The 22,586-nt window shown below is 43.6% G+C and overlaps 1 protein-coding gene across 1 annotated transcript in view; it reads left to right on the top strand.

Moving 5' to 3' along the window:
* The window catches only part of SLC22A3 (solute carrier family 22 member 3), a gene marked incomplete at its 5' end in the record, with an annotated part of 125,521 nt that overhangs the window by 39,734 nt on the left and 63,201 nt on the right, over positions 1-22,586 (top strand). The window contains 4 exons of the mRNA XM_004702092.3: positions 7,880-7,983; positions 11,592-11,746; positions 14,104-14,272; positions 15,447-15,564. Of these exons, the coding sequence (XP_004702149.3) occupies positions 7,880-7,983; positions 11,592-11,746; positions 14,104-14,272; positions 15,447-15,564 (546 nt within the window). The remainder of the gene's footprint in view (positions 1-7,879; positions 7,984-11,591; positions 11,747-14,103; positions 14,273-15,446; positions 15,565-22,586) is intronic.

The raw sequence follows: 22,586 nt of genomic DNA, 5'->3' as shown, positions 1-22,586 counted from the left end.
TCTTTCATAGCCAAAGTCACAGCAGGCATCTAAAGAATGATTGTCATTAATTTTAGATCTTCAACGGATTCTAAGAACATAGTCTCTGGATTTGCCTAGCCAGTTAGTAGTTACAGTCATCAAGCAGTTGGCTAAGTGCATGATGGGGACATGACCCAGCCCCAGTGCAGAGCTGTGAAGTGCCGCCCAGTCACAGCAACCTGGTGTGCATCAGAGTGAAATGCAGCCCGGCCCTGGGGACCCCTCACACTTATTGCTATGTTTGAGGGAATGGTTGCTGCCACTGTGTCAGTTCACCCCCTGACTGCCTTCCTCTTTTTCACGGACCTCCTACTTTACCATAAAATCTTCCTCCAGGGACTGCTCCCTCCTGCTAGCATGTCCAACATACATGAGAAAAATTCTTGCCCTCCTTACTTCTCAGGACCATTCTGGCTGTACTTCCAAGACAGATGTACTTGTCCCGGTAGTCCACAGTATTTTCAGTAGCATTTGCCAACATGACTCAACTATATCCATTGTGTGCAATTTTCCTTACTCAGTGTCCAGCTTGCACATGCATGTGGGCGATTGAAAGACCGTGACTTGGATCAGGTTCACCTTCGGTCTCCAAGTGACGTCCTTGTTCTTCAACCCTTTGAAGAGCTCTTGTGCAACCTATTCTGCCCAGGGTAATACATTTATTTGATACCTTGACTGTTTCCATGACTATCGATTGTGGATCTAAGTCAAATTAAATCCTTGACAACTTCAAACTTTTCTCCATCTCAAATTTTTTTTTTTACTGCCATCAAAAGTCAATTATGACCCATAGTGATGGGTTTTCCAAGACAGTAACTCGTTATGGGAGTAGAGAGTCTCATCTTTGTTCTGTAGAGCAGCTGTTGGTTTTGAACCACCAACTTAGTGTTTACCAGCCCAATATGTAACTAACATGCCAGCAGGGCGCCTCAATTAGTGTCCCAAAAAAAGCAAGTTCCAGGACTCACATAAAGGACCCCTGGTCTTAAAGGTTTGAAGATAAACAAGCGGCCATCTAGCTGGGAGGCAACAGAGACCACATGGAAGAAGCACATCAGCCTATGTTATCATGTGGTGTCACCAGGATCAGGTATCAGGCATCAAAGACCCAAAACAAACAATCATACCGATGCAGATGAGGGGGACCAGAGTGGAGACAGAAAGCCCATCTGTAGACAATTGGACATCCCCTCACAGAAGGGTTACAAGGAAGGGACAAGCCAGCCAGAGTTCAGTATAGCACTGATGAAACATACAACATTCCTCTAGTTCTTTAATGCTTTCTCCTTGCCCCCACCCCACCCCCTATCATGACCCCAGTTCAACTTTACAAATCCAGCTAGACCAGAGCATGTACCTGGTCTAGAGCTCTCTACACGCGGAATCCAGGATAGATAAACCCCTCAAGAACAGTAATGGGAGTAGTGATACCATGAGATTAGGGGGAAGAAAGGGGGAACCAATCGCAATGATTGCCGTATTACCACTCCCACCTCCCAGGGAGATGAATGACAGAAACATGGGTGACGGGAGATAGCAGATGGTATAATAATGAAAATAATAATAATTTATCAAGGGTTCACAAGGTTTGGGAGGGTGGGGTAGGGAGATAAAAGGGGGCAATGGGGAGCTGATACCAAGTGCTCAAGTAGAAATAAAATGTTTTTAAAAGGATGATGGAAACATGTACAAATGCGCCTCTTACAATGGATGTATGGGTTGTTATAAGAGCTGTAAGAGCCCCCAATAAAATGATTTATTCAAGGAAAATAAATAAATAAAATCTCATATTGGGGGTGGGGGAAAGGACCCCTGGTAGTGCAGTGGTTAAATGCCTGGGTACTAACTCAGAGGTGGTCAGTTAAAAAAAGTATAGCTTTGGAAACCATATAGGGCAGTTATACGCTTTCCGATGCGGTCGACTTGCGTCAGAATCAACTGCGGAGTAGTGGGTTTGGTGAGGTATGACTCACACCCTGCACTTGTAATTTGATTCTGAGGTGTATCTCATTACTTACAATTTAGCTTAAAAAATTATATGTAGAGAGGGGCATCTAAAATATATATGTGATGTCAGCCATTTAAAATTTTTCCTCATTATAGAGTCCATAAATGTTTTTTTTCCAGCATGTTGAGTCATGTTTAGGTAGAGATCATGAGCTCTTAAAAGGCTAGACACCTCCTAGTTATTTCAGGGGAGGCTGGGGGGGTGTTCATGTAAGGGATCAATTCCATCAATTCCAACAAAATCAATTCCATCAGCTTATAATTACTTTAAAATTAAAGCCAATCTAGACTTGCCTTATGTTTTATTTTTAGATATGAGATGTTTTAACCTAACTGGGATAATAGTAGGTTTCCATGGAGTGTGGTCATGTATATTTATTTCAGGAGGTAATCAAGAATTTTATGAAAAAAAATCTGATTCTACATAAATGACTAAACTATAAAATTTTAAAACTATTTTGGAATAAGTTGATGTATTAGGCTGAGTTCTCAAGAGATACATGAAATATACATTTATATATATATATTTATTTTATTTATTTATTTATATATATTTATTATATATAAATATACATTTATATATATATATATAACAAGAGGTATATAAGAATGTTCATACACACACATATATGAAAGAAACTTATATCAAAAAAGTGGCTCACACAGTTCTAGAAGTGGGTTAAGAACAGTCTGGTTCAAGTCCATGGGTCAAATGTTAAGCTGGAAGTTTTTCCTGACTTGCTTGTCTGCCAGGCTGATGAAGCAGAAAGATCATAACTAGTAGATACAGAGGAGGGTGAATTCATGGTTGGCAAGTCAGATGGCAGGCTCTGATCACTGCTGGTGTCAGCAGGCAATATGGTGGTCCCTTGGCTCCAGTCAAAGAACCAGAAGTGGCTGAGCCAGATGCAGGACTCAGACCTTCAGGAAGCAAGCAAACTCTCCACCTCACCGACTCTGATAGGCTACTGGCCACCCCCCACCGCCCCCCCAAAGAAACTGCATCAGGCCTGGAACCCGAGTCAGGCAGTTGTACTCTCCTGTACTCCTTCCACAACTGCATGGTTGCTCCTAGCGGGTCACATCATGGCGAATACCAAAGCACTGAGAATCCTGGCTCAGCCAAATTGATGCAAAATCTAACTATCACAATTGGAAGAGGAGTAGGCAACAAAATAAACTGGATTGATGTCATTGAAATTATAATTTAATCTTCTCACTTCACAGTAAATTCAATTGCTCCACAGAGTTTTCAAACCTGTGATCTTTCAGAAACAGCTGCCAGGCCTGTCTTCGGAGACACCTGTGCGTGGGTTCGAACCACCAGTCCTTTGCTTAATAGTTACCGTTGAGTGGTTCCTACCAGTGGTAACCTGAAGTCATGTCATTTTCATGGTAGTTGATATATTTGAGCCCATTGTTTGGTTATTTTAGCAATTCCTCTCATGAATATTACCCACCACTGTTGTTGAGTTGATTTCAACGCATAGTTACCCTGGAAGATGGAATAGAGCTGTTCCTAAAGGTTTCTGAAACTGTAACCTCCTTTTCCTTTTCCTGAGGAGGCTTGATGAGTTTGAACCGCTGTCCTTTGGGTTAGCAGCCTAGTCCTTAATCCACTGCACCACCAGGACTCGTCATTGCAAAGAGACTATTACAATGGAACCTGTAGGAGCTTGAATTCAACAGGTCTGCCTTGTTTTTCCGGCTCTTGCAGGTTTTCCATTGTTGACAGGGTAGAGTCTAACCACTTTTGAAATTGCTTGGTTTAGTGGGAAATATTTGAGTTCTCCTTCTCTGAAAAGTTTCTGCCTTCCACAGGTTTTACTGTAGAATTTCAATGTCAATATTTCAAGAATGATTTTTCTACCCTTCTGCAAAGATGAACCAACACAATAGCTATTCTGTGTAATGCATTAGGGTCAGCAACTAAGAGAACACCCAAAATAGCTTCTGAAACGGCAACCTTGTCATTGTCAACAATGCCACCACATCAAAGTGACACCATTTCTCTCTACATCCACTTTCCACTTATCAACATCATTGGATTCCAAAGAGCAAGTCATTATGCAAAAATAGGCATTGTGCAAAAATGGAGGATGACCACATCATATCACAAGAGAAAAGTAACTACATTATCATACACCTGAGAACCATGGTCTTGCCAAGTTGAGACATAACCTTCACCTTCACAGCCTGAGTTACTCTTGCCTCACCAACCTTGAGGTCAAGGTTCATTTCTGCCAGATCTACATTTGTAGTGTGCAAAATAGTCAAATAGTTGATTTTTTCCCCTATGGTTTGAAATGTAAAATGTCAGATAAGGAGATAATAAGCAAGGAATAGGTTTATGTGCAATGACTTGAGTGAAGAGAGACAGATTTTTAAATTGAACCCACATATTCCTAAGAATTTTAAATAAAATGAAGCACTCACTTTAGTATTATTTTGTTACCTGAAGCCTCATTTTAAGTATTTTTCATTGCTATATAATTCACGTCACACAACTCAAAAGTTCAATCATGTTAAGAAGAGCTATGCAATTGCCACCACAATAAATTTCAGAACATTTTCTTCTTTCTTGTAGTTATGGGTTTTTGCTCGCCATTTCTCCCACACCCTTCCTACCATGTCCCTGGGTAATTATTAATCCAGTTACTATATAGATTTACCTATCCTGGATTTTAAATACAGAAAAAACATGCAAAACAAAATAAAGAAAACATGAAAAGCCCCAAAACAATAACAAAATGAAGCAGGAATAACCTCAGTCAAAAAAAAGTGGAAAATATTAAAAATTGGGATACATTTGAAATGGGTCAAAGAGAGACCAAAAGTGAAATGTGGGAAGGGGCAACATTACCCTCTCTTGATGCACTCCCTGCCGTCAAGTCGATTCTGACTCACAGCGCGCCTCGAGGCCAGCGTCGAACTGCCCGCGGGTTTCCAAGACTGTAAATCCTCGTCTTTCTCTTGATATTACACTCTAGGTCTTATAAGAGCCAAAGTATTGCAATTTGTGTGCACCTTGGTTTGTCTTAGGAAAAGGAACCCTATTCACTTAGAAAGTGAGTCATCTCCCAACGTGTCTGCGGCTTGGCCGGCAGAAAACCGAGGCCCGAATGGGGGAACACATCAGGGAGCTGGATCAGCAGCTGGAAATTAAAAGAATTTTTAAAAACCTGCTGCCCAGTCAGTTCCTATGCATGATGACCTCCTGGGGGTCAGGGCTTTCAGGGGCTGATTTGGCAAATGTCGACCACCACGCCTATCTTCTAAGGTGTCTCTCATCAAACATATTTGTACCACCCAAGCCTCCCTCTAATCTTAGACTGTCTCGCATGACTTTTCCAAGAGGGCTGACACTAGACCTTTAGGGAAATGTGACTGCTCCCGTCAGGACTCGTCCCCCGTGGTTTCAGGAGCAGGTAAGTTTCCACTGCTAGCAGTCTGAGACTTTGGCACACATACTGTATGTCTTCCCTTTGATCTTGCTGTCTTGGAGATCTTTTCTTACCTTCCTTTTAAGGATCATTTAGAAACCATAACTATGTGATTAAAAACCATAACATATGTCTGATAAGAATTGGCCCAGAATTGCATTACTATAACTTAACAGAATGCTTATTTGGATTTTAAGAAGTAGGCGAAGCTGAAGGGAAGGTGGGGAAGCCCTTGGTAGAAAATGCTTCCAACGTACTGAATTAGGCTAGAGTTTCTTGTGCTTTCTGCCAAATGAAGCAATGTAATTCTGCCAGTGTTACATAAACAGTTGGGTCTTTTATCAGATTGGTGTTAGCTCCATGCCAAGGAGAGTAATTCTCTTTGTATAAAAGTGACTTTGAAGATTAATAAGTAGCGGAAGATTAATAAACATGGTTTATGAACATTGAAAAAATCTTAATGTCTTCTTGTGTGTATACTTTGGGAAAAGGAGAGAAGATGCCCCCACCACTGGTTCTAGGTAGATTGTCTTAGGAGAGAGTCTTCGGCTCCCCTGTCTTAGATGAACCCACGGTGGTCCACAGTGACCTGCCCTTGAACAAGAGGTGGTTTGTTGGACTCCCCCCAGACCCAAACAAACCTCTCAAAGCCAGCCTACCCATCCAGTGCAGTCCCAGCAGACACACCTCATGTGCAGCCGCTGCCCATCTCTCGGAGGAGGCTTGTGTGTGGCGATGATGACACTGAGCAGGTTTCAACAGAACTTCTAGATGAAGACAGACCAGGGAGAAAGGTCTGGCGATGCACTCAGGCACATCAGCCAGTGAAGACCTCACGGATCACACTGGTCCAGGGACTGGTGCAGACCCAGGCAGGGGTTCCCTTCATAGTGCACAGGGTGGCCATGAGTTGGGGACCGATGTGATGGCAGCTAACAGCAACGATGGGAAAAGAAAGCAAATCCCCCAGTGATTCGATCCAACAATGTTTTGTCTGTCCGGTGATTTCCAGCCTTTTTGCTTATAGCAACACTGCCGGAGAACTGTAATGTGGTGTCAGCTACCAGAAAAGTTTAAATATCTCTTGATGACAGGTCACCAAACCATCCTTGAGTAATCATGCTACAACAAAACACTTTCCCTCCCGGGTCTTTCACTTCCACGGACAAGATTTCTTACAAACTTATACAGATGAGAAACAAGAGTTGACTGGATATTAATGGAAATCTTTAAATCATGCTAATAATGCATGATATTTACCTAGAGATTAGATGAAATAACAGCAGGAGGGGGTAAAAAAAAAACCTCCTTTTTTTTTTTAGCCTCTTTTACACTCTTTGGGAACTCCAAGAGGTACATTTCCTATAAGATTTTACGTCCACATAATAATTACTTATCAAAATGCCTGATATCTTAGGCTGATAACAGTCTTCCAAAATAACTGTGATGACAATCCAATCAGGAGGGAAAAAAGTCTAATATTTAGAGGTTGTGCTCACAGGACAGTCTTTAGTAGCGGACTGTCTATTTTTACGTTGCTTGCATGTGGAAGTATGACGAGGTCATTGAGAAAACGTTTTCTGGATCAAAGACTTTCCTTTTGGAGGAAAGCATATGGAAATGAAAATAAGAATTCCAAGACACGAAAGATGAAAGTAACAGTTTTGACAGTGAAAGCACATGCGTGTGATGGCTGCTCTGTTGATGCTAGTTGTCGTGGGACCTGCTCCAACAACTAGTGACCCGGAACAGAGCAGACCAAGTGTCATCCAGTCCCAAGCCAGCTCCGTCATCGCAGATGTTTGAGCAATGGTGGAGGCTTGCTTGTCAGCCCGTCTCATTCCCACTCAACCCTTCTCACCACTGTTCTTTCCCAACCATGCTGTCCTTTCCCGGGGAGTGGGCTATCCTGTGGCTGCGTCCAACGTGAGACAGTCTCACCACCTCTGATGGTAGTTCTTCTACGGAGATTTGCTTGTTCTTCAGGCGGCCCTGGTGTCTGTCCTGATTTCATATGCATATGAAGACGGTGAAAAGACCGTGGGCTGGGCCGGGTGCTCCTTGGTATCCAATGGTTTGGGGTGCGTCTAAAAGAAGGGTGTAACCGCCTTTTTAAAGTACTGGACCTTACATCTTGGCAGCTGTGTAAACTTAGACTCTGTGCCTGTGAGAGGATACGTTTTCAGAAAGCATGTACGCAGGACTGATCTACTCAAAAAGCTTAGGTGGAGAGGAAACGTTTTGAGGATGATGAGGGCAATGAATGTACAAATGTGCTTTACACAATTGATGTGTGTATGGATTGTGATAAGAGTTGTATGAGCCCCTAATAAAATGATTTTTAAAAACCCCTGGGTGTCTGGGGGTACAGCTTTCAGTACATCCATGTGTGTTTTCTCTCTTCCCAGTTTAACCTCGTCTGTGTCAATGCATGGATGCTGGACTTCACCCAGGCCATCCTGAACCTTGGCTTCCTTGCTGGGGCGTTCACCTTAGGCTACGCGGCCGACAGGTGGGTATGGACACGTTACCACGGTTTCCATCAGGACAACATAGCATTGGCTTAGTTCTCCGGTGCTGCTGTGGGTGCCTTTAACAAACTGAAATGTATCTTCTCACAAGTCAGGAGGCTAAACGTCTGAATCCAGGGCCCCAGCTCCCGGGGAAGACCCTCTCTGTTTTCTCTAGGAGGTGGGGGGAGTCCTTGTCTCCGCACCTGTATCCATCTTGGCATGCCTTGAAGATCTCCATGTAGCGTTTGTCTTTCCCCATCTGTGCTTGCTGACTTCTGGGCCTAATTTCCTCTTATATCTCAAAAGTGGTTAGGTTTAAGGCACACCCTATACTGGCAGGGCCTCCTGAACAATCCAGAAGACCTTATTTTTCAATGGAATCACATCCAGAGGTATGGGGATTAGGATTCTAACATATTTGGAGGGAACGTAAATGGGAAGGAAAATGGTTCATTCTGAAGATGAGGAAGATAATTTTGCTAAATTGGGAAAAATTAATTTCACTCTGTAGTATTCACAGTGGCTTGATTTTACTACCTGTCTGCCTTCCTGAATGTCATCTTCTTAATCCTTTAACTCTACAAAGAGGGGCTTGAAAACCCCCAGCCCTACTCTGGTGACACCATGGTTGGCGTGACTGCGTGAACCAAGCCGGGTTCCAGCCTCACCTCTCCGGTTCTGGTGTGATTCATTTTGCCATAATGTCACACAGCCTTCCATTTTTCCAGTCTAGAATTGTCTCGCCTAACTTAAAAGAAATGTCTCTATTCTATGCAGTCCAACCTCTGTTTAAAATGTTCCCCCGAATCATAAATCTAGCTGGTGAATGGTAGGTTTGATGGATGTGTGCGCCTAGCCAAGACTGTCCCGACTTTCTACGTAACTCATGCTATTTCAGATATTTTTCATGTTTGTTATTGTGGTCACGTTTTATTCTAGTCCTTTATTCCAGTTGTCACTTCAGTGATACTTGCCTTAATCTAGTCTTTTCTCACAACCCTGTAGGAGATGGTCAGGGAGGTCCTGGGCCATCTGTGGTTCGATAGTGGCCTAGTCACTCCTGCCAGCCTTGGTGGATCATGGCCAACCCACTGGATGATAATGTGAAGTTTCCCCTTGAGAACAGTGGGCAGCTATTAATCAGTAATTTAGGACACTAACATTCCTCAACCCTGTAGCAAATTGAAGAGAAGAGTTGGGCAAGGAGAGAAATTCAAAATGATTTCTTTTTCTGTTATTTGCTGTTTCTCTCACTTTTTCCTCCTCCCCAACAACTAACTGACCTCTGAGGAGGAGTGTCGTCCTTAGCCTTGCATGTCTAATGTGCTTTCCCCCTATTCCTCTCTTTTTTCTGTGTCTTTTTCTATTGGTTCACTTTTCATTCTTAATCTCCCCTACGTATCACTTTCTCTACTAACTGGCTACCTGCAGAAGTGAGGGGTGCATTTTAAATCTCCATGGGGTTGATTGGATGTTTCTCTTCCTACTAACATGCAATGTGGGCTTTGCTTCTACTACATTTTCCTCTTGCACAACCAATCGCCACATCTCCAAGCCAAATGAATTCAGCTAAGGTGGAGGAATAATTCTCCCCTTTCTGCCTTGGGACTGAGTTGAGCATCAACTTCATGGATGATTGGATACTTTGTGGAGACTAGAGGAGACCTGGATAAAGACAAGAGCCATGGATAACTCTGACTCATGCCAGGGCGGACCATGGGACTGCCACTTCTCTTCTCCCACATCTATAAGTGGCATCCATGAAGGAAAGGATGAGAAATAGTTTACCAAGCACCATCTCTGAGAAGATGGTGTAGGACAGACAAAGAATGAGTAAGAAATCTAGATCAGATAAGGCTGTTTCTACCTCTACTCCACTGTTTATAGCAAGGGGTGTGTGTGTGTGTGAGAGAGAGAGGGGGGGGGGGGCTTTCTGCTTCTGTGGAGAAATACAACCTCAGAAACCAATGGGGCAGTTCTACTCTGTCCTATGGCATCACTATGAGTCAGAATTGGCTCAATGGCGGTGAGTTTGGGAGTGAAAATAAAAACACAGAAATGAAGACTAATTCACGTTGGTTTTGAATTATATAGTTTTTTTAAAAAAAACTTTTTTTTTAACATTAATATCTCATTTGATCCTCGATACAGCCTCACTGTGAGGAGCCCTTGTGGCAAAGTGGTTACATGTTGGGCTGCTAACCACAAGGTCGGCAGTTCAAAACCACCAGTCCCTCCATGGGAGAATGATAGGGTTTTTACTCCTGTAAAGAGTTACAGTCTGTGAGGCCCACAGGGGCAGCTCTACTCTGTCCTATAGGGTAGCAGTGGGTCAACACTGACTTGACGGTAGTGACTTTATACCTGACTGGAGAAGAGGTGGAGAAACTGAACCAAGCAGAGTCTGTGGGTCTTGATGCTGCTATACCAGAAGTACCACAGAGGTAGCGGAAGAGCCTGTAGCAAATAGAAATGCATGTCCTCACTGTTAGGAGGCTAAAAGCTTCTCTCTATCCTCTCTGGGGGAAGGTCCTTGTCTCTTTTCAGCTTCTCTTCCCTGGTTCTTGAAGATCTCCACGTGGCATGAGTCTTCTCCATGCTTGCTTGTTTCTGTGTCTAATCTTCTCCCTTTATACCTCCCTCAAAGCGACTGGCTAAAGAAAGCCTTCTTCCCAAATGGGATGGAATCCACAAGTATAGGCAAGAAGGATTAATATTGTATGTTGGGGAGACACAATTTAAGCCCAGTCTTGCAGAGCTTATGAAATGGGTCAAATATCATAAGAGAGACCAACTTTACTGGTCGGAGAGACACAGGTGAGACCGTCCAGCCCGAGACGACGGCCCTCAGTCACCCTGCAGGCCTGGAGCAGAGCTCACCTCTGTGGCAGAATAATCAACCATGTAGGGTTTCAGAGCAGATGGGCCCATCTACCCAGTGACAAAGTTCCAAGGGTTGGGGGAAAAGGAAGAAAGGAAATGGACCCAGAGAGACAGTGGGATAAATGATAGTCCATTGGGGGAATTCCAATCAATGAAAGAAGATGTATGTGAACTGTTGACTGGTGCTCTCCTCAGTAAACATTCACCAAATTCACAATAAAACATGTGTTTTTTTTATTATTTGAACTTTAAATTTAATTGAAAAATATAAAGCGAGAAAGAAATTGGTCAAAGCAACTGGCTGGTAGACAGTTGAGCTGGATACAAATCCAGGCCATCTGACAGGACAGTGCCATCCTGGCTTCTTCCTGGCCCTTTTATACACGTGACTCCACCCATTCATAACACTGCACCTGTCTCAGTTGTGTGGCCCAAACTGTGACAAACAACACTTGTGGCCATCTTTTGGAAAACCACAAAGGTCAAATGCTTTCAAAGCATCTCTCCATGTGGAATGTGATGTATCTGTCTTGGTTTTACTAGAAGACCACACTTAGTTTCTTCAGCCCTCCATCAACATGGTAATAATGAAATTACAGAGGACCTAGGTTCATTGACGTAAGACTTTTCAGCAATTCTTAAAAATGGTGGTTTGTTTTCATTGTGCCGAAGAACATGCTTACAATGATCTCTCTCTTTTTTGTCTCCTTCTCAAAAAACAAAGGTACGGCCGATTAGTCATTTACTTAATATCCTGTTTTGGTGTGGGCCTCACCGGTGTCGTGGTGGCATTTGCACCAAATTTCCCCGTGTTTGTGATCTTCCGCTTCCTGCAAGGTGTGTTTGGAAAGGGGACATGGATGACTTGCTATGTGATCGGTAAGACCTGGTTACACTTGCTTCTCCCTCCGTGCCTGGGCAGTCGGCCGAGGCCCGTCCTCTAACAATTGCATGCCGTGGGGTTTCCTTGCAGCTACAGGCTTACTTCTACCCACGAGACAGGGCATGGGCAGGTGTGTGGGTGTGTGAGGGGTGGGGCGGGGTGTATTCTGGTTGCCTTCAAAGGTAGAAACCAGCTGGCTCTTTTGGGAACCAGAGGGATCATCATAAAATATTGGGCTGATACCACTGTGCAACACTTGTGTTGCCTGTTAGAACTTGCTTCTCACTTTTAAAATGTCAGTAGATCCTTGAGCCATTTCTACAGCATGTATGTGATTGCTTACACACGCCCTAAAATATCACGTCCTAAACTCTGCTCTTTCTGTATAAGTGGAGGCCATTTTCTGTGTGGGAGGTGGGACCTCCATGTGGGAAGTTAACTTGTGAGCCTTGGCTATCATGCATGACTGGATAGCTGGACCACTGGGTATGAAACTCAAGAAGCTTTCCTGAAGTCATTGCTAAGAGGACAGGGCAAAGCGCTGGCTGCTCCCTTGGACTCTACTTCTACACTTGTCCTGAACCAGCCACCTACTGTGGGAAATAGAAAGCTCATGCAGGAGAGTCGCACCAGGTCCTCCACTGCCACTCTACCTCCTTCCTGCTAGATGAGCCCTAAGTGATGCTCCCTTGGAAGACCCTTTGAAGATCTTTCTGTGGGTGGGGGAAGGGTAAAGAGTGTTAGGATTGTCCATGGCAGAAGTGGAAGCAATACTTTTGCATCCTGGGGCACTTTGTCCCCAAAACTATTTTATTGGGAGCTAATATAGATATCAAACCATTCCATAGTTCAATTACACCAAACAGTATTGTACAATTGCTGCCACAATCAGTTTCCAAACATGTTCGTACTTCTTGAACTCCTTGATATCAGCTTCCCCTTTACCCCCCCACCCCACCCCCCCACCTCCGCCACCATACCCCACCGGAGCCTTTATGCTGCTTGTTGTCATTATAGGTTCATCAGTCCTAGGTTTCAAATACCGAAAAACAGAAAGACATATCACAAAGGCTCAAGAAAGCTACCCAATGACAAAATACATCCGAGATCAACTCTACTACGTAAACAAAGCAAAGCCTTGAAAACCAGATCGGGCCCAAAGTGTATGAGAGGGGGTGTCGAGTGACAAGGTTTTGATACATTCCAGTCAGGCTTATCATTTTGATCTCCTACAGTCATCTCTCCAATACTCTGTTTGGTAACCAGTTTATTCCCCTCTGAAAGACTGGGCGAGTTTCCAGTGTTGTGATCTCAGGACAACCAAACAAAACTCACTGCCATCTGGCCGGTGCCAACTCATCGCAGCCCCGTCGGGCAGGCTAGAACCGCTCCTGTGGGTCTAGGAGACGGCAACGCTTTCTGGGCATAGAAAGTCCCACCGTTCTTCCTGGGATCATCTAGCAGCGAGGGGGCAGAGCGGAAGCCTAAGGACCTGGCGCAGTCGTCCGGCACGCGCTTTCTCCTTTCCTACATGAGGTGGCTGGTTCAGGACAACTGTAGAAATCGAGGCAAAGGGAGTGGCCAGTGCTTTGCCAAGTCCTCTTCCCAGGGTGGTTTTCAACTACTGACCTTACAGATAAGGGAGCCTATCCCAGGATCATTAGAGTAGAAGAAACCAGGTGGCGGGAATGAGAGGGAAGGGCGTCCGCTTTAAAATTGCCCACCGCCTTTTAGAGTGATGAAATCGCACATCAATGAGAAGTCCCACGCAGGGGAGAGGATTTTCATAATCGCAGCTGTCTTGTGATTGTGAAAAGAACATGATGTGTAGAACCGAGAGAGAAAGACCCGGAGGCCTGCCCCTAACAGTGTCAGCCTAGACACCCTCATGCTTTGAGTCAGAAATCGACTTGATGGTTCAAACTAACGACAGCAAAATGTTGATAGTGAATCTCCTAAAGAGACTATACTGAGCAAACAGGTCCAGATACAGTAATAAAACCGAGCCAGTGGACTATCTTTAAGCTTTGCTTATTCTGACTACCTTTCAAAATAACCATCGCACATGCATCCCTCAAGCCAACACAGATGTGTTTGCACTCTCCTGCCATGCCCAGCAGAGGGCCAGATTGGGCGCGGGAGACGAAGGTGGGCGAGTGGTGGCTGAGGGGCAGAAGAGCCTATCCATTCTCTGGCAATCAGACCTCCATCACAGCAGCAAGTGTGGAACCACTGCCTGGTTAAGAGAAGTGTTGTAGCTTGCCAGATAGACTGACGCCGACAGGGGCAAGTGTTGGTCTACTTTGCAGCCACTCTTGAGCCTCCCTAACGTCTTGTGCTTGCTTCCCTCCAGTAACCGAAATAGTCGGCTCCAAACAAAGGAGGATCGTGGGGATCGTGATCCAAATGTTCTTCACCCTTGGGATCATAATTCTTCCTGGAATCGCCTACTTCATTCCCAACTGGCAAGGGATCCAGCTGGCCATCACGCTGCCCAACTTTCTCTTCCTCCTTTATTACTGGTAATGTGCCCTTGCTCCTTATTGCGCATTTTATGCTTATTCCACATCCCGGCAATCTGCTCCCCTGGAGATGACAGCCCAGAAAACACCTCGGGGCAGTGCTACTCTGTCATGTGGGGTCACTGTGAACTGAAAATCCCTTGACAGCACCAGTCACAGCACACCATCGAACTGTAGCATCTTGGCTCCAAACCAACGTGAAAGTGAAGGCGATAAAGGAGAGGTTCTAGAATCTCCAGGAACAACGCAACCCTTAGGCTCTGAGAACAGGAAGAGATAGTTTAAGGATTTGAGAAATAGTTGTCAGTAAAGAAAATCAGTGGAGTAGACCAAAACACAAAATTCTAGCTAGAGTATTGATTGCATTATCTTTAATCACTTTGCATTACTTTCATAAAAACTCTCAGGCAACAAACCAGACCTGCCAACATTGTAACTTGCCAACTCAATGCGATAAAAAACATTTGCTTCTTTGTGTGTTCTATGAAGCATATTCATACCACTCAGGAACTAGCAAAAAATGTAGTAAGAGAATGTTCAGAGCATCAGAAGATTAATTTCTCCTAAATCTACAGGTGTATATATTTGATTCTTAGTAGGCTGGTCATATGTTAATCATTCCTCTAATTTTAATATATGGGCAAATCACTTTACATATCCCAGATCCTTCATATATCTTTAAATGCTCATTAAATCCCCATTCTCTCATATTCAAGGACAGTACAGTCTAGAGTAGCCTGGTCTGGCAAGATCAATATAATATTGATTTTGCTGATTGACTATTGAATATGCCTGTTTCTAGGAGTGACTCCTTTCTCAAGTTAGCATTTGGGGGACCTTCCACTGCAAATGTGAGAAGATAATCTACTAGTTAACCCTTGTCAGATAGCCTACTATCAATTTTCAAAATCTTTAAGCGTATTATCTAATTGCACGATACAAAGATCTTCTTATCTAAACTTACCTAATTGCAAGGTACATTTTTTTGGTCTGTAATAGGTTTTTTTTAAAAAACAGTTTTATTGGCATTTAGGTCACATATCGTACAATTCAATAGTTCAATCACATCAAGGAGAGTTGCACGCAAAATCCGTTTTGAAAGGAAACGCAGGTCATGAGCTATTATGTGTTGCAATTCCCAGACAAAATTCACAGCAGCCTCCTTCTTTGCCAGGGTGGTTCCTGAGTCCCCTCGATGGCTCATCACGAGGAAGAAAGGGGAGAAAGCATTAAAGATCCTGAGGAGCATCGCAAAGTGCAATGGGAAATACCTGTCCTCCAACTTCTCAGAGGTAATTACCTTGATTAGTAGTGGCCAGTGGGGCTCAAGGGAGCAAATTAATGTCTTTAATGCTTATGCACTGAAGTTTGTGTCTTTGACTTATATGGACCTTAACAACCTTCTCTCCAAATTATTTCTAGTTTGGCAGAGCTAAAAATTAAAGATATACATAGGGAAGAACTACAAGGTATTTGGAAGAAGACATGGCTGTGAAGCTGCAATGGCCTGAGAGTTGAAGTTAATCGATCTTTTTGATTCACATTTTAAATAACGGCACCGTATGAAACAGCCGTTCTTTACTTGATGCAGGCACATAGTGCTGAATATGGTATCTGTTGACATTACACATCTTTAATGAAAAGTCTATAAAGATGGTGTCTTTAAATTCAGTCTGGGAACTATGATTTGTTTGAAGCAGAGCTTGAACAATGAGGAAATATTTCAGCCTTGAGATGTATAAGTACCAACCTAACTGAATTCCTCCCTCCCTTCTTTTCTCCCTTCCCTCCACGCCTTCCCTTTCCCTTTTGTCCCTCTTTTTCTTGCTTTCTCCATCCTTCTCTTACCTCCTCCTTCCTTCTTTCCCCCCACCTCTTTCCATCTCCCAACAAAAGCGTTTGGGTGCCTTTGTATCTCTTCACTAATGAAATGACCATTTATATCTTAAAAGATTTAATATTCACTTGAAGGTACAATACATATATAAGCGAGGGGACCACTGAATAAATAGAGAATAAGTTCTGAACAAATACAAGACCATACTTTAACTGCGAAGACTGAGTGAATGCAAAATAATAAAAAATTAGTATAAAGTGGATGTCAGAGAATTATTAGAAAGTCACAATCTGGATTTAAATCTTGAGGAACACTAGGTTGGTCATCTTTATTTCCTGGTAGCAGTCTGTTCAGTTCTGAGAAAGGGCAGTTCTACCCTATCCTAGACAGTCACCGAGTCAGAACTGACATCATGGTAACGTCTATTTTTGTCAATGATTATTCACTTAACAGTTTTCTGAAAGTAGTTACACATATAGTTCCAGAGCTAAGTATATAGTTATGTGTTCATATTTTAGAGCTATAATCTGAAATAATACCAGGTGAAATGACACAATATTGAGGATATGTTTCTTAAATAATCTGGGGTGGTCGGTCAGGCTGTATGTGGGGCACAGGAAAAAGGCGGTTACTCAGAAGCAATTACTCAGAGTAATTCCTGAATCTGATGGCACAAATATAGGAATGCATTAAATATTCTCTCTATGTCTGAATGTTAGAAACTTTTCGTAAGGGGAAAAATTTAAAGGAAAAAATAAGAGTAAAACGGAAACTCCTTTGCAAAACAGTCAAACAAGAGAAGAAAACTGGCTGTAGCAACAAAATGCCAAGAGAGGGAGCGAGGATCCGAGAGGCCACTCCTGGGAGAAACAGAAGTGTGCCTTCTAAGTGGGCCCATCTGCCCAGCGGCTTCACCACGCTTCAGTTAAAATGACTCAGAAGTCACTAGACCCCAGAGCTGAGACCCATTCCAAGCACAGTCTGGAAGACAAGACACTTAACAGCTAAGCATCTGTTTGAAGTGGTCCCTATAGCGCACATGCATCGAGTGCTAGGTAGGCGGAATGTCACACTCAGGACATGGGGGTTGGATCCTGGTCTCTCTGCAATACGCAAGCGCACAACAAGCACCTGTGAATGGAAGATTCCATTTAACGATAGTTGCCAGCACCGCGCCACTTATTTTTTCAAGATTCTTGATTTAGGTCTTACAATGCCTATCTGTTTACTTACATGGGCAAGATTGAAAGGATATTGCTAAATTGATAGCAATACTTTTTCAACTGGCTATTAAAACTGAATAAAAACATGATACACCTTTGGTCTAGCTGGAAGAGATAACCTGACAGGCAAGGGAATGGCCCCAGAGTGTGTCCAAGGCTCTAATCTTTACCATGCACATCTTTCTTTGGCAGATCAACTGGTGGGTTTGAACCCCTGGCCGAGTCCTTGATGATTCCATCACCATGCATATACTAAATGCATGTAGTAAATGCATATACTAAACCCACTGCCACCAAGTGAATTCAGACTCATGAGGACCATACAGGCCTGACTTTTATAGGATTCCTCAGGCTGTAAATCTTTACATGAGCAGACGGCCTCCTCTTTCTGCCTTGGAGTGGCTGGTGGGTTCGAACCAACCAGTGATCAGTGGTTGGTGGTCCAACATTTAACCCAGTAATTCTTCCAGCAATCCTTTCTAAATGAATAAACCAAACCCAATTAAGCAAAAACAAACGCACTGCCATTGAGAGCATTCCACCTCAGAGTGACCCTGCAGGACAGAGTAGAACTGCCTCTCTGTGATTCTGAGGCTGTAAATCTGTAGGGGCAGAAAGTCTCATCTTTCTCTTGCAGAGGGGCTGGTGAGTGATCTTGTGGTTGGCAGCCCAACTCGAATGCTACCATGCCACCAGGCCTCTTTGCTCAATGAATTTTAAAAGCCGAATGAATGTTGGGTTGCTATCCATTTAGCAGCCCAATATTCACTTGACCCCTCAGATTGAATGCAGATACCTGTACTTATATCGCTGATCCAGTTGTGAAGATAAGATTAAATAGAAAGCTGGTGCTGTGTTGGAAACACTGCCCAGTTCGGTGCCATCGTCACAATTGATCCTGAACTTGAGCCCATTGTTGCAGCCACTGTGCTAATCCATCTCCTTGAGGGCCTTCCCCTCTCTACTGCTCCTCGGCTTTGCCAAGCATGATGTCCTTCTTCAGGGACTGTCCTGTCCTGACAACATGTCCAAAGTATGTAAGCTGAAAGTCTTGTGATCCTTGTCTATGAGGAGCATTTTGGCTGTACTGCTTCCAAGACAGATCTGTTTGTCCTTTTGGCGGACCGTGGTAGTTTCAATATTCTTCTCCAGCACCACAATTCAAAGGCATCATTCTTCTCAAATCCTCCTTATTCATTATCCAACTTTCACATGCATATGAAGTGATTAAAAATACCATGGCCTGAGTCAGGCTCACTTTAGTCCTCAAAGTGACATTTTTGTTTTTTAACACTGTAAAGAGGTCTTCTTGTGCAGCAAATTTACCCTATGTAATATAGTAAATATATCATTATAGGAAAATATAAATAACTTCCATACCATTAGCTTACAAAAATAACTGCTCATGTTCCATAATATCACATATCAAGCTAATGTTTATAATTCCTTGATTATCTTACAAATGTTTTGTTTGTTCTTCTGGCAGCCCATGGTACTTCACGATTCTTTGCTAACACCCTAACTCAAAGGCATCAACTCCTCTCTGGTCTTCTTTACTTGTTGTCCAGTTCTGACATGCGCAGGAGGTGTTTCAGACTACCGTGTCCTGGGTCAGGCTCGCCGCAGTCCTCGAAGTGACATCTTTGCTTGTGAACACTTTCAAGAGGTCTTGCGAACAGAATCGCCCAGTGCAATACATCGTTTGATCTCTTGACTGCTGCTTCCATGAGCGTTGATTGTGAATCCAAGCAAAATGAAATCCTTGACAACTTCAGTCTATTCTCCATTTATCATGTTCAAAATAAAAGCTCAAAGTGAGTTAATCCCACCATTTTCCAAAAGTTATCATTGAGGAAAGTGCATGTGTGTGTGTGTGCCTCATTATGCACTCCTGGATTTAAAAAAAATTTTATATATATATATATTGCCCCTGATAGTGTTTGCTGAATAAGTTGCCATGTTTTTCTCCTGCAGTGATGCTGGTGGGTTTGAACTACCAACCTTGTGATTAGCAGCTGAGTGCTGAACTATTGTGCTACCAGGGCCCCTTCATCTTTTGGCAGAAGAAGCTTGCTTATGTTGGTTCCTGAGTTCTTCCAACATGCTTCTAGTCATTTCTGGCTGCTTCCTGGCTCTCTGACCTTTGGTACCGTGGCATTTTCCAGAATCATCCACAATAAGTCCAGTCCTCACTTCCAATCCCTTTTTCTCCAAGGATGCTTTGAATTTTCAAACAAAGGTTCTTCCAGCTGAACAGTATAAGCAGAAAAGTCAAGTACTGTCTTCAAACAGAGAAGTGTCTATTATCTCATTAAAATACCCTGCCACTCACTTAATTTAGTTGTAGTACTGGACAAACCATAGATTTCCATCCCTGATAGCCTTACATTCCATACAGAAATGGGCAAAGAACCTCTTTGCCCAACTCAAAAACACAGGTAGGCATGCTGGCATTATACTTGACCTCCAACACCAGGACCAAAACAGGGTCCCATTATTGTTGCTGAGTTCTTGTGAGCCTGGCTTGTATCAACTGCTCACATTGTCCACTCATATATTACCTATATCAGTATTGAAATCCTCATGAAAACATGTTTTCATTGTTACTTTAAACTCTTTAATGGACACTCATTTATATCCTTTCTCTCTCTGCATATAACCTTCAGGCCCAAAGGCTGAGGTACCAGTGTTCTCTAATCACTTGTCTCTTCCCCGTAATGCCTGGCTTGGGAAGAAGTTCCCACCCACTGCCAGTGCATGGATTCCAACTCATAGCAACCCTATAGGACAATGTGGAACTGCTGCACGGGGCTTCTAAAGCTGTAATCTACGGAAACCAACCCCCACAGCCTTCGCCCTTGCAACAGCTGGTGGGTTCAAACCACCAGATTTTTGGTTCATAGCTAAGTGCTTCACCACTGCACCACCATGGAGCCTTAACCACGGTGGGGATCAAAATCCCCTGCCATCGGGTCAATTCCAACTCATAGTGACTTCATAGGACAGTGTAGAATTTGCTCCTTAGGGTTTCCAAGACTAAAAGCCTTTAAAACCATTGACCTTGAAGTTAGCGGCTCAACGCTTCCTCCACTGCGCCACCAAGGCTTCTTAACAACCCACCAGAGGTGACATGTGTTTGGGAGACACAATTCAATCCATAAAAGATGCAAACAAAGGCCCTTGCTCATTCCACACCTTCTAGAGGGTGTGGTCTAAGAAAGGTGAGGCTGTCTGCGCCGATGAACACTTACAGCCTCAGAAAACCTACACACCGTCTATGTGAGCCAGCACCAACTGGATGGCGGTAGATTTGGTTGGATGTGTTTATGTTTGAAGACCCAGTTTGGAGTCACAGTTTGAGGACCCGAAAGTTTGGCACTCTGAGCCCACCCGGTAGAAGAACGTTCTGGGGAACAGCTTCTGAAAGGTCACAGCCATTCACAATCCTACCCAGTTCTGCTCTGCATGCATGGGGGCCGCGTGAGTCAAGATGGACATGCCAGCAACTGTTTTGTTGGTGTGACCCTCCTCGTTCAAGGTGGCCCTCCTTTGCTTGGATCAGAGGAGATCATGTAGATTCACAACAAATAAGACTGCACCACTGCCCAGGCTTTCAAATTGAAGACCCCTGGGGGTGTCGTGCTTACACACACACAAAGTCAGCAGTTCGAGCCCACCATCCACTTTTCAGGAGAAAGACTTGGCTTTCTACCCATATGAAAGTTACAGTCTCACAGTGACTGCCCTACAGTTCTACTCTTTAAGCAGTTCAGTCCTATAGAGTCGCTCTGAGTCAGAATTGACTGGATGGTGTGAGGTTTTTGTTTTTTTCAAGCTTGTAATAAACAATAGTTGTTTATTAAAGAAATCATTTTATTGGGGGCTCTTACAGCTCTTATAATAATCCATACATCAATTGTATCAAGCATATTTGTACAACTTTTGCCATTATTATTTTCTAAACATTTACATTCTATTTGAGCACTTGGTATCAGCTCCTCTTTTTAACCCTTCTCTCCCCCTCCCACCCTCGTGACCACTTGATAAATTATAAATTAGAATTATTTTCATATCTTACACCGACTGCTGCCTCCCTACCCCCATGGTTTCTGTTGTTCATTTCCCTGGGGTGGGAGTGGAAGGGTAATGCGTCCATCATTGTGATCAGTCCTTCCCTCCTCTCCCCACCTTCCCCCTATCCTCCTGGTATCGCTACTCCCATTTCTGTTCCTGGATTCCGTGTGTTGTGGGTTCTTATCTCTTATCTGTACCTATGTACATGCTCTGGTCTAGCCTGCAGTGAAAGGCAGGACTGGGATCATGATAGTGGGGGGTGAGGAATCCTCAAGGAACCAGAGGAATATTGTGTTTCATCGGTGCTATACTGTGCCCTGGTTGACTCATCCCTTCCTTGTGACCCTTCTGTGAGGGGATGTCCCATTGTCTATAGATGGGTTTTGGGTCTCTGCTCTGACCTCCCTCGTTCTCAACAATATGGTTTTATTTGTTTGTTTATTTGTTTGTTTGTTTGTGGTCTTCTGATGCCTGTTACCTGGTCCTGTCAACACCTCATGATCAAACAGGCTGGGATGCTTCTTCTATGTAGGTTTGTTGCTTCTCTGCTGGATGGCTGCTTGTTTAACTTCAAGCCTTTAAGACCACAGATGCTATATCTCTTGATAGCCAGGCACCATCCACTTTCTTCACCACATTTGCTTATGCACCCATTTTGTCTTGAGCAATTTTGCTGTGAGGGTGAGCATCACAGAATGCCAGGTTTTTAAATCAAAGTGTTCTTGCATTGAAGCAGCGCTTGAGCAGAAGCCCAAATTCTGCCCACTACTTCAGCGTATTGCCGTATAAATATATGTACATAAGCCAATACCTCTATTTTTATGGATTGATGTATTTACATATGTACACAGTGTGATTTTTTAAAAAACATTATTTTACAAATGGAAGACATGAGAGGAGACAGATCTGATGGGCCTAACCTTCAGCCAGGTGGCCTGCTCTGGGGTATAGTTGCTTTGTAATGCTAAGCTACCCGTCTGGTGGACATGACTCCTTCTGATGGCAAATCCACTCTGGCTCTCCATCTGATCGGTCCCTCTGTTTCCATCAGCCCAGAGGCCTGGTTGCTTTCTGACTTTGTCTAGGCTAGCTGGAAGCGGAGGTGATAAGAACTGTGTGCTCTCTGAGTGCACTGGCAGTGTCTAGAAGCTAGCTGGAAGCGGAGGTGATAAGAACTGTG

Source organism: Echinops telfairi, unplaced genomic scaffold (assembly GCF_000313985.2).
Source record: "Echinops telfairi isolate 266 unplaced genomic scaffold, ASM31398v2 ScPeMD7_3533;HRSCAF=4204_0, whole genome shotgun sequence".
In the NCBI taxonomy this organism is placed as follows: Eukaryota; Metazoa; Chordata; class Mammalia; order Afrosoricida; family Tenrecidae; genus Echinops; species Echinops telfairi.
The sequence above is the reverse complement of the archived record's forward strand: the minus strand, read 5'-3'. Positions and strand labels throughout refer to the sequence as shown.